Here is a 16,338-nt window from a genome sequence, read left to right on the forward strand (position 1 = left end):
TCTGCAGGAACTGTTCATAATCTATAGAATTTTGGAAGATGACAACCAATGCATCCACTATTTCCATGGCTACCTCTTTTAGTACTCTGGGATGCAGATTATCAGGCCCTGGGGATTTATCAGCTTTCATCCCATTAATTTCTCCAGCACTATTTTTTTACTAATACTAATTTCCTTTAATTCCTCCTTCTCACTAGACCCTTGGTCCCCTAGTATTTCTGGGAAGTTATTTGTGTCCTCTTCTGTGAAGACAGAACCAAAGTATTTGTTTAATTGCTCTACCATTTCCTTGTGCCCCATTATAAATTCTCCCGTTTCTGACTGTAAGGAACCTACATTTGTCTTCACTAATCTTTTTCTTTTTACATACTTGTAGAAGCTTTCACAATCTGCTTTTATGTTCCTTGCAAGTTTACTCTCATACTCTATTTTTCCCCTCTTAATCAATCTCTTGGTCCTTTTTTGCTGAACTTTAAACTGCTCCCAATCCTCAAGCTTGCTACTTTTTCTGGCAACTTTATATGACACCTCTTTGGATCTAATACTATCCTTAATTTCTTTTGTTAGCCATGGTTGGGCTACTTTTCCTTTTGTGTTTTTGTGCCAGAAAGGAATGTATAACTGTTGCAATTCATGCATTCGTTCCTTAAATCTTAGCCATTGCCTATCCACCGTCATGCCTTTTAATGAAGCTCCCCAATCTATCATAGCCAACTCACACCTCATACCTTCATAGGAAGAGAAGCCATTGCAGGTGATTCTCTGGCTACCACTGGATAGGCAAGAATGGAACCAGGTGAGTACAGTTCCACCCAGCTGGATGACAGAGGAGAGGGGTTGGAGGAGGGTGGTGTGGTCAACCGTGTCAAAGGTTGCAGACAGGTCGAGAAGGATGAGGAGGGATAGTTTACCATGGTCACAGTCACATAGGATGTCATTTGTGACTTTGATAAAAACCGTTTCAGTAATGTGGCAGTAGCAGAAACCTGATTGGAGGGATTCAAACATGGAGCTCTGGGAAAGATGGGCACGAATTTGAGAGGCGACATCAAGTTCAAGAACTTTTGAAAGAAAAGGGAGGTTTGAGATGGGGCAGTAGTTTGCAAGGACAAAGGGGTCAAGGTTAGATTTTTTGAGAGGGGGGGGATGATGTCAGATTTGAAGAGGAGGGAGACAATACCAGAGGAGGGGGACTGGTTAACAATATCAGCTAGCATGAGGGACAGAAAGGGAAGTTGGGTGGTCAGCAGTTTAGTGGGAATAGGGTCGAGGGAGCTGGAAGTGGGTCCCATGAACCAGATGAGCTCGGAGAGGGCATGAGGGGAGATAGGAGAGAAACTAGAGAAAGATGAGAGTTCAGAGCAAGGGCAGAGGGGAACCTTGGAGGAAGTTTGACCCGGTGGGCTGGGGAAGGGAGGGAAGCGGCAGAGGCAGCTGAAGGGATGGTCATAATCTTAGTGACAAAGAAATCCATGAGCTCCTCTCACTTGTTGAAGGTGAAGGTGGAGGAGGCAGGGGAGAGTGGTTTAAGAAGACGGTTTGTAGTGGAGAAGCCAGGGGTTATCTTTGCATTCAAGGATGACCCTGGAGCAGTGAGTTGTTCTGGAAGAGGAGAGCAGGACCGGATAGTGCTTTATGGGGTCCAGCCAGATCTGGCGATGAACGGCTAAACCAGTTGCCCACCATAAACGCTCAAGATAGCTACAAAGACAGTTAGTGAAAGTGAAATTCTTCCTTTGGAGGTGGAGAAATACATCACAAGAGCATATCAATTCACCTAGTAAGCCTCGTAGCAACCAGTTCAAGGGCAGCAGAGGCTTAGGAATAGTGCCTGCTCTCACATGCAGAGGGTGATGTAGGTGCAGAGGGAGTCACACCAGAGGGATATTAAAGTTTTGGAGCAGAAGAGAAAAAGAAAAAAACATTTATAAAGAGCTAAAAAAAGTGACCCTAATTTTGTTTGTAAGCAAACAAGAGCCAAATTCATTACAGTACCTCCACTGCATGCACCACTGCTGTCACTGCATCTTCAGATACATTGTCCAGTCCACATTCATAAGCCGTTACGATCATCCGACCTTCTAGCTGACCTCTTGTGGGAAGCACCATTGTATGAGTGCAAAACTTCACATCATCCTCCTCTTGAGGATCCTTTGCCACAAAGTGTTGTGCCCCTGATAAAGGATTCTGCGCTTGAAAACGATACTGGAGAAAAATACAAAGTTGTAAGTCAAACTGCACAATGCCACTTAAATTAAACACTTAACATATATTAGGACTTATTATAAAGCGGACAAGAATGTCAATTAAAACACTTTTTTTTTTACATACACCCACACAGAAAATTAAAGATTGATTTTTTTTTGACCACCGCAGTCAGAGATAATTTTATTCATGGTCTTACTCTTAAAAGATGTTAATAACATTTTTAAAGTCTTTATCCACCTCCTCGGATGGATATACTAACAAGAAATGGAGTGTGGACCGTCTACTGTTACATTATTAGTTAAGGGCATTTCAAAGAACTTGCCTTCAAACAGTGCATAGTCAAGTTCAATGTCATTTTAAATTTGTCATATGTAAAAGTTTTGTTTCTGTACTTTCAAAATCCATTATAAAATTTTCAATTGTACAAGGAACAATGCAATTCAGTACAATTGATAGATTCATTAAAAACTTGTGGTTTTAATAATTAGACCAGAAAGCATTTTTTTTTTTTTAAATAACCATTTTCTAAAGCTAACAGTGAAAGTTTTAAAAAACATATTACACAATAAAGATTTATCCAAAAAGTGGTGAAACTGCGTTGATAAATCATGGTTCACACAAACAAATGTAGCACAAAAAACACTGCAGCCAGGAGTATATCTCCACACACGTCCTGCTGCCATTTCCTGCTGGGTCCAATTGTCTTGTTCTGCTGCCCTGAATTAGCCATTGCATTGCCTTGCTCTAGCTCTTCTTCCAACAGATGAAAGAATAGCTGAGAAAATGATCTACACAAAATAAAATAACTTTACCAAAGTGTCTTCCACAAGGAACTATGTCAAACACCCAGCAGACCAAAAGGGGGAAAAAATCATCAGGGTTGAAAATAACTCACTTCAAATTTTGCCCGCAGAGACGGAAACTTTTTTTTGCTTTTAGGTTTACCAGATTTGGCAGCAGGTGGACTGGTCCATAGTAGAGAAGAAGTACCTTCTGGAACAGGAACAGTACAAAGATACTATAACTACACTTCATACTTTTCAAGGAAGAATGCATAGCTCCCATTGTTGAATGTAAGTGTCTCAACTTATCTTGCAGATCACACAGGAAATTTAATAAGAGTTACTGACAATCCAATCAAGGCAAGTTAAAGAGGAAGAATAGTGTATAAAGCATGCACTTTATACATTGCAAGAAAACATCTGCTGCGCCTCTCCCTCTTTCTTGGTTATTTCTCTGTTCTCAAACACTTTCCCTTATCTGTTGCTTTTCCTTCTGTGTCAAAACATCCAGGGAAGGGAGATAAAGTTGTCCCAAGTTGGGGTCCCATTTTATTCTGCTATGCACACTTCCTAGTGGTGCAACAAATGAGTGCCTTTGAAATCAAAACGGTTGAAATTTCCACCCTGCAAATCATTCCACCCATGGGAACATGGACTCAGCACGAGTGCAGGAGCCAAAAAGATTGGGAACAAGCTTAGTCCTAATTGCTCATCTCTCTTCAATGAAGGACCCTAAAGGAGAAAGATTTCTAGGGATCAGGGCTTCTTTTTTGAAGTCCTGCACCTCTCCAGTTCAATCGTCCTTATGCCTGGAGTTGTTTTCAAGCACGTCAAACATTCAGCACACCTGCCTTCCAGCAATCCTATTGGGAAAGGGAAAGGGGAGCAGAAGCAGAGACAAACTTTAAATAAAACCGTTGTCCATAAAATGTAATTATAACATTCAATACTTTCAATATTGTCCTCCACAATATTTGACAGCTTTGATCACCAGATTCATTTCTGATTCCACTTCATCCTCAATTCCCCTCCGCCTAAATATGGAGCCAAACTATCAAGTGGCAATCGAAGCGAAGGGGCACACACTGATGCCAAGACTCCCATTCAAGATGCGCAAACTGGAGTCAAAACTGGGTTCATCCACAGGAGTAATTTTTTTATAAATGCAATGATCAGTTTCACTGATCGTACAAAGTCCTCTATGGGAATCCAGATGTTTCTATCACAGGGATGAGTAATTTCTTTCTTTTAAACGTGGGTTGGAGTGAAGAATTAGCTTTGATTTTTCTGTTTCAAAGCCACAAAGAACTTACAAAGACATTTAGAGTACATTTCTAGCCTTGATAAAATCCAAGATGGAATTTTTATCATTTGATCTGGTGTTCATCATCTACACTTCTTGAAGTTAACACAAATACTAGAACAAACAGAATATGCAGACAGTACATATAACACACCTCAAAGTCATTTAGTTATTCTGATAAAATGACCAAGTTATGTGGAAATTCTACCCAAGCTCAAAACTGCAGTAATTCTTTGAATTGGCTTTGTAGAATTTTGGATATAGCTACAGTTACTGGATATACACAGTATAACTTAATTGCCATGGAAAATCCCAACTATGCTTTTTCCATTACTAAACATTTTCTTTTAGAAAAATAAACTATGAATCAGTCTATTTGGTTGGTGTTTAACGTTGAAACTACTGAAGTTATAAAGTTCAGAATAATTCTACTCGGCAACCTGACTGAAATTGTGCAACAAAATGAGGAAAAAGAGAATGGCAGCATATTAAATATAATGGAAGAAACATAATTGTGTACGAATGAGTAAAAGCTTCGACTCTGACAATGTGCAAAAACAGAAAGCATTAGGTCTCTTTAAAGTGCTATACAGTTCAAACCTTCCCATTCCCACTTACCTGGAGCTGAAACCATGATCTGACATCGGGTGAGGATCGCAAGCAAGAAGTCATTATGGGAATGCACTGGAAAACAAATGTTTTTCCTTTAGTACTAACATACTAAATCTATCAAGGTTTAATGTTAAGTCATCAGAGAATAATGGTCACAGGAGATTTGCTATTATTGTCTAAGTTCTGTGCCACTAATAATGAGGTAGTGCAAGACCTGGGAAATAGTTTCTGATTTTTACTATGGTTCTGTCGCAGTGTAAATGCAACAGCAGTTGATCCATCAATGGAGTGCAATAAATTTACTGAAGCAATGCATCACGTAACTGACGTGAAATAAAAATATTACTCATACCGGCCTCGCAGATATATTTGTGATACTACTTGCTTATCCTTTAATAAAACTATCTTTTGTCTTGTCCCCAAAACCGCAGTTATTTAGATTATAAAAGATTTATTTTTGCTCTACTTCCAACAGCATATGTCTTTGTTCAGTCTGCTCTGTTTTCTCCCTAAATCCTCTCTCCTTCTCAGTTACTTAAATAATTCTGAAAAGTATTTCTTCCCTTCCACTTACTTCCCACAGTGGATATGTTTTTTCCCCCTAAAGCTGTCCTGGGAGGTCATTACTCACTAAGACCACTTATTTCCATCTCCGGAAAAAAAAAAGCGCTCAACTCTGCCCCTGCCTCAGCTCATCTGCTGCTGAAACCCTCATACATGCCTTTGTTACTTCTAGACTTGACTATACCAACGCACTCCTGGCCAGCCACCCACATTCTACCCTCCATAAACTTGAGGTCATTCAAAACTCTGCTGTGCACCCATCACCCCTATGCTCGCTGACCTACACTGGCTCCCAGTTAAGCAACGCCTCAATTTTAAAATTCTTATCCTTGTTTTCAAATCCCTCTATGGCCTCACCCCTCCCCAATGCTGTAATCTCCTCCAGCCCCACAACCCTCTGCGCTCCTCAAATTTTGGCCGCTTGAGCATCCCCGATTTTAATCGCTCAACCATTGGTGGCCGTGCCTTCAGCTGCCAAGGCCCTAAGCTCTGGAATTCCCTCTGCGTCTCTCTAACTCTCTTTCCTCCTTTAAGACACTCCTTAAAACCTACCCCTCTGACCAAGCTTTTGGCCATTTGCCTTAATATCTGGCTCGGTGTCAAATTTTGTTTTGTAATGCTCCTACGAAGTGCCTTGAGATGCTTTACTACGTGAAAGGCACTATATAAATACAAGTTGCTGTTGTTGTTGAGTCTCCGATAACTGACACTTGGTCATGCACCCAGGTCCTGACCCAGCTGATCACCGATTCTGGAAAATTTAAATCTTGGGCCAAATCTTGCTGGAAAAGGAACAGCATATTAACAACGCACGCCGTTATCAATGCACAAATCGGCCAGCAAGTGCAGGGGATTAAGAGATACACTGCGAGTTGCAAATCTCCAGAACTTGATGGATTTTCACAAACAACATCTCACCCTTAGCCTCCCTGTTATTTTTGAGTACTTTATGTCTTTTTTCCCCCCCTCTCTAGCTTAATCCAATCTTTCTTTCCTTCTCGATTTCTCTTTCTGCACATTATTTGCCCATTAAACTAGTCACAAAAGTTAGGACTGGTAATTAAGAGCGCAAGTAACCTTTTAACATGAAAATTGTTAATTCAATGCCAATCAACCTCTGTGGCCCAGAAAGAGAACAATTTAAATGGTTCAGTCTCATTTCTGAATGTAATAAATTATTCTTAGAGATTTTCAAACTAGATTTTTTTTTTTTTTTTTTTTTTTTTAATTTCTTACTTTTCCTTTGTCTTTTTTTCTCTCTCGCTTAATCCAATCTTTCTTTCCCTCTCAATCTCTCTTTCTGCACCGGATTTGACGCTCTAATTCACCCACCTACTGCGTCATTCCTCTTTCTTTGTCAGTCCTTAAATACCATTGGTTAAGAAGATAGACTGTTGGTCCCGCTGTTCACTGAGGTCCCAGATGCCCAGTTTCCCCATTATCAGCTCGCACTTCCAGCAAGTTAAGCCGCAAAAATTTTTCCAGCTGAAAGACACAGGAAATAGTCTAACCAATGGGGCACGCCACGAGATACCCTGCTCCAGCAAGATTTGCCCCCTCATTTTTGATTTCATTTGTACCATCCAGACTTCACAATTGTTATATGTACACTTTTTGCCTGGATGTCACAATGCACTCTGGGTATTTGAGTTCCACAGCTGCAGGATGCAAACTCTCCCGCACACTCAAAATTTATCACCAGGAGTTATAACTCCTCACTGCTTTTCCTACCTGGTTGACAGGTAAGAGCTGTGTAAAAAGCCACAACTTCCTTGGTGCATCTCTTGTGCACACAGAATTTGTCCATAGCAGCAAGTAATGGCCAGCATCCAAGGCCCAGGCAAAATTTCTAACTTAAGCCCCAGGCTCCAGTCAGAACTGAAGGCCAATGTGGGGGGAAACTTCTTCCCTGCATTTCTAAAATTAAATGATCAATTTTATGGACAATTACATTTTTTGGAAGAATTGTGTAATGTATCGGTCTGTTCTAGACTTTATTTCTAGCTGTGCAAACTAACCTGATGAAGGAAGAAATAGTAATCCAAAACAACGCGAAGAAATGATTTGAGCAATTAGATTGGCTGATTCTGTGCTTGTTGGCGAATGAATGGTAGACTTGATTTTTTTTTTTTTTTAATGAGGAATTTGATTACGGCAATTACCCTCATTGGTACTTTTTGCTACCTTTTCATTCACATTGGTCCGTATTTTGTACTGTGACTATGAGTAACTGGATGTAGGCTACCCAAATGCATTTTACATAGGATCCTTACAGGCAGCAGACAGAGGAGACTTTTATCCCATCAGTTTAGACTGGATTTCAATCTAGGTTGCAGAGTTGAAATTCTGGTGTCTGCATCAACAACACCCCTTCCAAAATCAATGTACCGCGTGCTGAGCCATCTGATAGTGATTTAGTATACGAGTTTTCATTCACAAAATCCACTGGCATATCTATCAGAGGTAAGGGAAATAAACAGTCATAGATCTTACCATTATCGTGAGTAAGGAGTCTCCTCGCTTCCAGATCAAACTCCTCTTTACTTATCTTTTGCTTGAACCAAAGCTTCAAGTTTGCCCAATATCTGAGAAAGAAAAATGAGCAAACTGGAGACAGGGAACGTGCAGCCACAACAACACTTGCACTTATATAGTGTCTTTAATGTAGAAAAATATACAGTAATTCAGACTCAGAGGTGCAAGGATGACACATTTTAAGTCAATGCACTGTGGAATGGGGACCCAATGGAGGTGAACAAAAACAGTGATAGATGAGTGGGGTTTAGTAGATGATCGGATGTGGGGTGGGGGTGGAGAAGAGTCTGAATGAGTAGCAGTTTGTAGAAGGTAGAATTAGGAGATGTGAGAAAGGCATTACTTAAGTCACACTTGGAGATGAGACATGTATGAGGGCACTGATTAGGGTGGGGCAGGAACAGTGATGGATAAAATAATTCACAAAACAATTTTACACAAACACATGAAGACAAAATTAATCCCCAGGTTATGTAGTTTACTCCAACCAGGCCTTTAGATTTGGAATTTATACACAGTCAGATATCACATTGTGAATTACTAATGCATAGGGACCATTACATTTTTTATTTTTTTTTATTTTTTAAACTTCTACAATGCATATTATTATTTTGGTGGTGAATCAGTAAATACCAATTTCTTCCTGAATTTGATTTTTTTTTTTTTTTTTTAACTTCCTGTTGGTTCTTACCTAAAATCAGTAGTGCCCAAAAATTGCATCCATGATGTTAGCACACATGCTGTGTACTCTATGTTATCATCAATGTGATGCGCACACATCTCCGAGCCCGATGTTCAGTTGCAAACTAAACAATGGCTTTATCATCTTTTAGGTACTAATGGAAGGACGATAGTTTTTTTTTTAAATGGCATATTTTATTCTTTCATTCCTAGTTAGGTATGGAGCAAGGACAGTAATGCACTGACACAGTTACCACACTATAAGGGTATTTATTTTAACTCTCTTAACTCTTTCAGGTTGTAGTGTATGTACCCGTCTACCTTTAAGAGAACTATTGTATGTAACCGTCCACCTTTAAGAGAACTATTTTAGGTGTTGCACTACTTTATTTTGGCTTCTGTATACTGTAATGCCGGTGGTGACCACACCGTTTGATATAAGTGCTGTGTAAGGATTTATTGGGCAGATTCACCCTGACCTTCGAATAGTAAAGTCCTGTTAAAAGTTATTCTTGTAGTCTGTGTATTAATTCACTATACAACCCACAGACTTTACACAGGTAATCAAAGGCGAGATCAACCAAGACTTCAAACCTTTTCCAAATAATGGTTTTATTATTATAAAACACAATGGATTGCCATTAAAAACAGACTCCGATCACACACCAAGGCATTATTTGTTAAAAATAAGATTACAATTGTTCCCCAGTGCATAATCTCCAATGGCTTTTGATACCATCATAGTGACAAGTGGCTGGAGCCACAACACAGGTTCTTCAATGTCTATGGGACAAAGTGAGTGTCTAATGGCGAGCCCTATAAAAGTGGTGTCAGTAAACTGTGAAAATAATTGTGGACTGTCATTTAGGTTGACTGTAACTTTTTATTTTGAGTCTTAGTGATGTTGAAAATAAAGACTTTTTTAAAATTGATATTCTCCAAATTTACTCAAGTTTTGTTTATAAAAGTCCAATTTCTCCCAATTATTCAAGGGCTGGGAAAAAACTCGTTTTTTTAATAAAACTGAAAATATTTGTGCATATTCGGCCCATTCACTATCTATGCAACCCACCCCTCTCTTTCTGCAAACCCGTCAAATGAAAAATAAAGCAGCACAAAAGCAAAACACCGCGCATGCTGGAAATCTTAAGTGTGGGGAGGGGGGAGAAATCAAAGTTGGGTGTGCTGAACGCCAGTTTGTAGTTGCAGGGGAAGCAAAGGTGCCTGGCGCCACCTGCCTGTGCAGGTATTCAGTCACAGGGCAACCGGCTGCAGAATCACCCGGCCACTCACTGCGGACACGGGCTGGCACTGTCAGAGACTGATGGTGGTGGATTGAAATGAAAAGTCCTTCAGTGAAGTGCCGCAAGGCCCTGGCGGAGGCGGCGCTCTCGCTCGGCCCGGCGTTGCTGAGCCCACAGACACCCATAGTAACCAGCTGGGCTCACGGCGCCGCCGGGCCTCAAATGTAACACCAACCGTCAGCACAGCAACAACACATAAGGCCCACTCACTGTTTCACATTCTCGCCCAGCGCCTCTGTCAAAGTCTTTTTCGCGGCCTCCAGCTCGCTGACGTGAGTCGCCATGTCTGGAAAGGGAGGGGGCGAGGCGGGGGGCTTAGTTACCGCATCGGGGCTTTTGTACAAGCATCGGCCGCGGCGCCCCCTGCCGGCCCGGAGGAGCTGCCGCCCGAGGCGCAGCACCCCTTACAGATAGGGAGAGAGAGAGCTGGTGTTGTTTCCGTGGCCGGTGGGCGCCGCGGGGACTGGAGTGCTTCATCACCCTGGCAAACCAAATTTCAATTTAATTTGTTAAGTTTTATTTAAAGTTTTATTAATTTACAGTTAATTGGTTCAATCAAAAGAGGTTCAAAAGAGGAGCTGGTGGTGGACACTCCTGGAGATAGACACCATCCACTGCAGATATGGAGAGAGAGGGTGTGCTGGTGGTAGACACTTCTGGAGACAGATTCCACCCACTGTAGATAGGGAGAGAGAGGGATGGTGGTGGTAGACACTGCTGGAGATAGACACCACCCACTGCAGATAGGGAGAGACAGGGATGGTGGTGGTAGACACTCCTGGAGACAGACACCACCCACTAGATAGGGAGAGAGAGGGGATGGTGGTGGTAGACACTCCTGGAGACAGACTTCACCCACTGCATATAGGGAGACAGGGGTGTGGTAGACACTCCTGGAGACAGACACCATCCACTGCAGATAGGGAGAGAGAGGGTGGTGGTGGTGGCAGGCACTCCTGGAGACAGACTCCTACAGATAGAGAGAGAGAGAGGGGGTGATGGTAGACACTCCTGGAGACAGACACCACCCACTGGAGCAGACTCCTACATTGGCACACGGTTTGGGCTGCCACACTAACCAATCTTCTGAAAAAGATGGAAGAGGGTTTAGATGAGATTATTGGCCATTCGGAAAGTATCCTGCCAGTGTGAAACTCTTATTAAAAAAATAACTTGTATTTATGTAATGCCTTTCATGTCATCAAGATGTCCCAAAGCGCTTCACAACCAAAAAAGTACTTTTTGAAGTGTACTCGCTGTGTCAAATTTTGTTTTATAACAATCCTTTGAAGTGCCTTTGGGACACAAAAGTCCCACAAGCAGCAATGAGATAGATGACCAGATAATCTGTTTTAATGGTGTTGGTTGCAAGATAAATGTTGGCCAGGAGAGCTCCCCTGCTCTTCTTTGAATAATGGCACGGGATTGTTTACATTCATCTGAAAGGCCAGGTGGGGCCTTTGTTCACTGGCTCATCTGAAAGACAGTACCTCTGACAGTGTAGCACTCCCTCAGTATTGCACTGGAGTCAGTCTGGATTGTGAGCTCAAGGTTCTGGAGTGGGGCAAGTCTGTCACTGTATAACATTAGGGTGCACAGGCCAGTCACTATAACTAGAGGAAGCAGTACTGATGGGCACAGGCCTGTCACTATAACTAGAGGGAGCAGATCTGGTGGTGGGAGCAATTTGAGGGGATGAGTTTAGAGTATCACGCATTAAAGTGCATTGGGTTGGGTGCAATTTTTCCCATTGTGTTTTGATACTGATGTGCTAAATAAACCCAGTAACAACACTGACTGTGGATCTCACCGGACAGAAATTACACAGAGCACCTTGCCCTGTATCAGCTATCTGAAATCCTCGAATACAGTGAATAACTCACTCCTGGCCCATTCACTATGCTTTATTCATCCCATTACTATCTCCTGAAGGCACTGCCAATTGCTGAACGAAGGTGCCAGCCATCCTTCAGTAACTCACTTGTATTCTTCATGTGTGAGCCTTGACAGTAAATGCTAGAAAGCTATTTATGCATGGAGGGCATCAGATCGATCTACGCCCAGGATGGGGATCAGGGGAAATGAAAGGTCACATCCTCACTGCTCCCCTGCAAAGCTAATCAAATACTGTGATATATCTGAAGGGATTTGACCGTAACCTGAAAACAAGTAATTGTAACTATGCGTAGATTATCAGCACCAAAATTGCAATAAGAGCAAAATCATGGCTTTGCCTACCTATGCTGGCAGTGGGCATGAGTGGGATGGGCTTGTTAAGTTTTGCAGGTGGTTGGGTGGTGGGAAATTCCATGAGACCATTGTACAATTTTAAAGGGGCTGCAAGAACAGAGAGACCTGGGGGTGTTTGTGCACAAATCTTTGAAGGTGGCAGGACAGGTTAACAAAGCAGTTAGTAAAGCATATGGGGTTATATGGCTTTATAATTAGAAGCATAGAGTACAAAAGCCAGGAAGTTATGCTAAACCTGTATAAAACACTAGTTCGGCCCCAGCTGGAGTATTGTGTCCAATTCTGGGCACCACACTTTAGGAAGGACGTGAGGGCTTTGGAGAGGATACTGAAGAGATTTACTAGAATGGTTCCAGGGATGTGGATAGACTGGAAAAGCTGGGGTTGTTCTCCTTAGGGCAGAGGTGATATGATAGAGATGTTTAAAATCATGAAAATCAGAAAATTAGAGGTGCATGTAACAAGGGTAAAGCAATAATCCTTGGGGACTTTAATTTTCGTAAATTGGCAAAAGTAGCTTGAAGGACAAATTCATGGAATGCATTCAAAAGAGTTTTCTAGAACCATATGTTGAGGAACCAACTGGGGAACAGGCTATATTAGATCTAGTATTGTGTATTGAGACAGGGTTAATTAGTAATCTTATAGTAAAGGATCCTCTGGGGAAGAGTGATTATAATATGATAGAATTTTATATTAAGTTTGAGAGTGATGTGTTTAAGTCCAAAACTAGGATCTTAAATTTAAACAAAGCCAATTACAAAGGTATGAGAGGCGAATTGGCTGAGGTAGATTGGAAAATTAGATTAAAAGATATTACAGTAGATAAGCAATGGCAAACAGTTAAAGAAATAAATTAAAATTCTCAACGAATGTACATTCCCTGAGGAATAAAAACTCCACTGGAAAAGTGGTACAACAGTGGCTAACTCGAGAAGTTAAGGATAGTATTAGATTAAAATAGGCTTACAATGTTGCCAAAAAGAGTAGTAAGCCTGAGGATTGGGAGGGTTTTAAAAATCAGCAAAGGATGACCAAGAAAGTGATAAAGAGGGAGAAAATATAATATGAGTAAACTAGCAAGAAATATAAAAACAGATTGTAAGAGCTTTTACAAATATGTAAAAAGGAAGAGATTAGCAAAAGTAAGCGTGGATCCCTTAGAGGCAGAGACAGGAGAAATTATAATGGGGAATAAAGAAATGGCAGAGACATTAAACAAATATTTTATGTCTGTCTTCACAGAAGAAGACACAAAGAACATATCAGAAAGTGCAGGGAACCGAGGGTCTAATTAAAGTGAGGAAATTAAAGTAATTAATATTAGTAAAGAAAAAATACTGGAAAAATTAATGGGACTAAAAGCCGACAAATCCTGATGGCCTACATCCTAGGGTTTTAAAAGAGGTGGCTGCAGAGATAGTGGATGCATTGGTTTGATCTTCCAAAATTCCCTAGATTCTAGAACGGTTCCCGTGGATTAGAAGGTAGGAAATGTAACTCCGCTGTTCAAAAATGCAGGGAGAGAAAACAGGGAACTATAGGCCAGTTAGCCTGACATCTGTAGCAGGAAAAATGCTAGAATCTATTATTAAGGATGTGGTAACAGGGCACTTGGAAAATCACAATATGATTAGGCGGAGTCAACACGGTTTTATGAAAGGGAAATCGTGTTTGACAGATCTATTAGAATTTTTTGAGGGTGTAACTAGCGAGGGAGAACCAGTGGATGCAGTATATTTGGATTTTCAGAAAGCATTCGATAAGGTGTCACACAATAAGTTGTTACACAAGATTAGGGGTCATGGGATTGGGGGTAATATATTAGCATGGATTGAGGATTGGTTAACGGACAGAAAACAGAGAGTAGGAATAAACGGGTCATTTTCAGGATGGCAGGGTGTAACTAGCGGGGTACCACAAGGATCAGTGCTTGGGCCTCAGCTATTCACAATCTACATCAATGACTTATGAAGTAAGATATTAAAAATTGGGCATAACAGGGCAAGAATTCCAGGATTTAATTGCAGCACCAATGTACAAGGTGGAGGGAATGGGTTAATTCATACTCTGAGTTAAATGATATAGAAGTCTGTATATTGCATTCTACCCAGCTAAGTTTTAAAACATGATTAGGTGACTGTTGAGAGATTCAACTGCAGCGCAACTCGTAGGAAGATTAGGGAGGATGTCTGGTCAGCCAGGCAGGCAACACATGTACAAGATAACATATCGAAGAATTCATTTATTATAAATTACAACAGGGTTCCATTCTTCAAAGTATGGTAGGACAGATGAGAATGTGATTGCTTTGCAGAAGTAACCTGAGAACAAGGCCAAAAGTTTGTACTTTGCGCGCCATAACAAGGACTGCTATCTTAAGGAAAACAAGCAACACCACCTGGCTACGGGCAATTAGATGGTTGTAAAGCAATTAAGATGAGGCCCATAGTCACAGGACGTGGCGGGACCAACTGATAACGAAATGTGGGATTGGGACCGGCAAGAAGATGAACTGTCATGGTTTTATAATTACAATTTAGCTATAACTCTGTATATGCTGATAAGCTTATCCCCTCCCCTAGGGCAGGGCCTTAATTTTTGTATAACTGTGTGGACTTCGAGAGGTTCGTTGGAGTTTGAGCCTTGTGTAGGGACACAAGAAAAAATCTCCCCAGGCCTGAATAAACCATTTTGACTTCAATTATTGGGTCTGTCTTTCTTTCAACAAGCCAGTGACGTCGACCTTGTATATCACTTGGTCCGCACTTTGGGAGCTTACATCAACTTAGATGAAGGGACCGAGTATAATATATCCAAGTTTGCTGACGATACAAACCTAGGTTGTAAAGTAAGCTGTGAGGAGGACGTAAAGAGGCTGCAAAGGGATATAGACCGGTTAAGTGATTGGGCAAGAAGGGGGCAGATGGAATATAATGTGGGGAAGTGTGAAATTATCCACTTTGGTGAATGGAAAAGTAGAATATTTTTTAAAAGGTGAGACTCTAGTAAATGTTGGGATTCAGAGGGATTTGGGTGTCCTGGTACATGAATCACAGAAAGTTAACATGCAGGTACAGCAAGCAATTAGGAAGGCAAATGGCATGTTAGCCTTTAGTGCAAGGAGGTTGCAGTATAAAAGTAAGGAAGTCTTGCTGCAATTATATAGGGCTTTGGTGAGACCACACCAGGAGTACTTTGTACAGTTTTGGTCTCCTTACCTAAGGAAGGATATACTTGCCTTAGAGGGGGTGCAACAAAGGTTCACAAGATTGATTCCTGGGATGAGAGGGTTGTCCCATGAGGATAAATTGAGTAGAATGGACTTATATTCTCTGGAGTCTAGAAGAATGAGAGGTGATCTCATTGAAACGTATAAAATTCTTAGAGGGCTTTGTTAGATCCGTGGTTCAGTGGATAAATAATTACACGGATGCTGTACATAAACAAATAACAGGTCTTTACTGGAGGAGGGTAATCTCTAGACTGGGGTACAGAGGCATGCGAACAGCTTATATACTGGTGTGGTCACTGCCGGTACTACAGTATACAGGAGCTGTAAAAAGTAGTTCTGACTTAAAGCACATACACTACAATTCCTCCCTTTTTAGATTAATAATACCCCCTTAATATTCAAATAACAATTACATTTTTACATGTACATTCAATAACAAAAGTCCATTTACAGATTCAGTCTTTGGGGCGGCTTCCTGACCCTTTCGGGATAGCGCCTTTCCGGACGTTCTTGTTCTTGGTGCAGAGGCGATTCTGACCCCCTTTCATCGGGTAGTTCATCGGGTTCCACTGCTACTGGGTCTGAAGTAGATACTACCGGTATGTCGGGTTCACCCCCAGGTACTCGAGACATGGGGTTGACGTATTCCTGTGATGCTAAGATCTGATCGACGTGGCGTCTCACAATGTTCTTCCCGACATCCACTGTGTACATTAATGGCCCCTGCCTTGTACATATCGTTCCGGGTTGCCACTTCTCTGTTCATAAGAACATAAGAAATAGGAGCAGGAGTAGGCCAATCGGCCCCTCGAGCCTGCTCCGCCATTCAATAAGATCATGGCTGATCTGATCCTAACCGCCAAT

At 41.4% G+C, this 16,338-nt stretch overlaps 1 protein-coding gene across 1 annotated transcript; it reads right to left on the reverse strand.

Annotated features, from left to right (window-relative positions):
* Positions 1 to 1,970: 1,970 nt before the first annotated feature.
* Positions 1,971 to 10,340, reverse strand: LOC147121827 (transcriptional adapter 1-like). Its single transcript, XM_085982340.1, has 5 exons — positions 10,200 to 10,340; positions 7,963 to 8,054; positions 4,912 to 4,977; positions 3,104 to 3,201; positions 1,971 to 2,205 (listed from the first exon to the last, which is right to left on the reverse strand). Exons 1-5 carry the CDS (start codon positions 10,271 to 10,273, stop codon positions 1,987 to 1,989), a joined length of 549 nt encoding a protein of 182 aa, XP_085838466.1. The 5' UTR covers positions 10,274 to 10,340; the 3' UTR covers positions 1,971 to 1,986.
* Between the last annotated feature and the right edge of the window lie 5,998 nt (positions 10,341 to 16,338).

This window comes from Somniosus microcephalus, chromosome 3, assembly GCF_052327205.1.
Source record: "Somniosus microcephalus isolate GS21.2 chromosome 3, FLI_Smic_1.0, whole genome shotgun sequence".
Taxonomy (NCBI): Eukaryota; Metazoa; Chordata; class Chondrichthyes; order Squaliformes; family Somniosidae; genus Somniosus; species Somniosus microcephalus.

What these genes read in the sequence shown, in the direction of transcription:
- LOC147121827 (XM_085982340.1), bottom strand. Translation starts at nt 10,273, where the DNA reads ATGGCGACTCACGTCAGCGAGCTGGAGGCCGCGAAAAAGACTTTGACA. An exon ending in CTGGGCGAGAATGTGAAACA is followed by an intron (nt 8,055 to 10,199) that starts GTGAGTGGGCCT and finishes TTTCTTTCTCAG; the next exon opens with ATATTGGGCAAACTTGAAGC. An exon ending in CTCTGCGGGCAAAATTTGAA is followed by an intron (nt 2,206 to 3,103) that starts GTGAGTTATTTT and finishes ATTTTTCTCCAG; the next exon opens with TATCGTTTTCAAGCGCAGAA.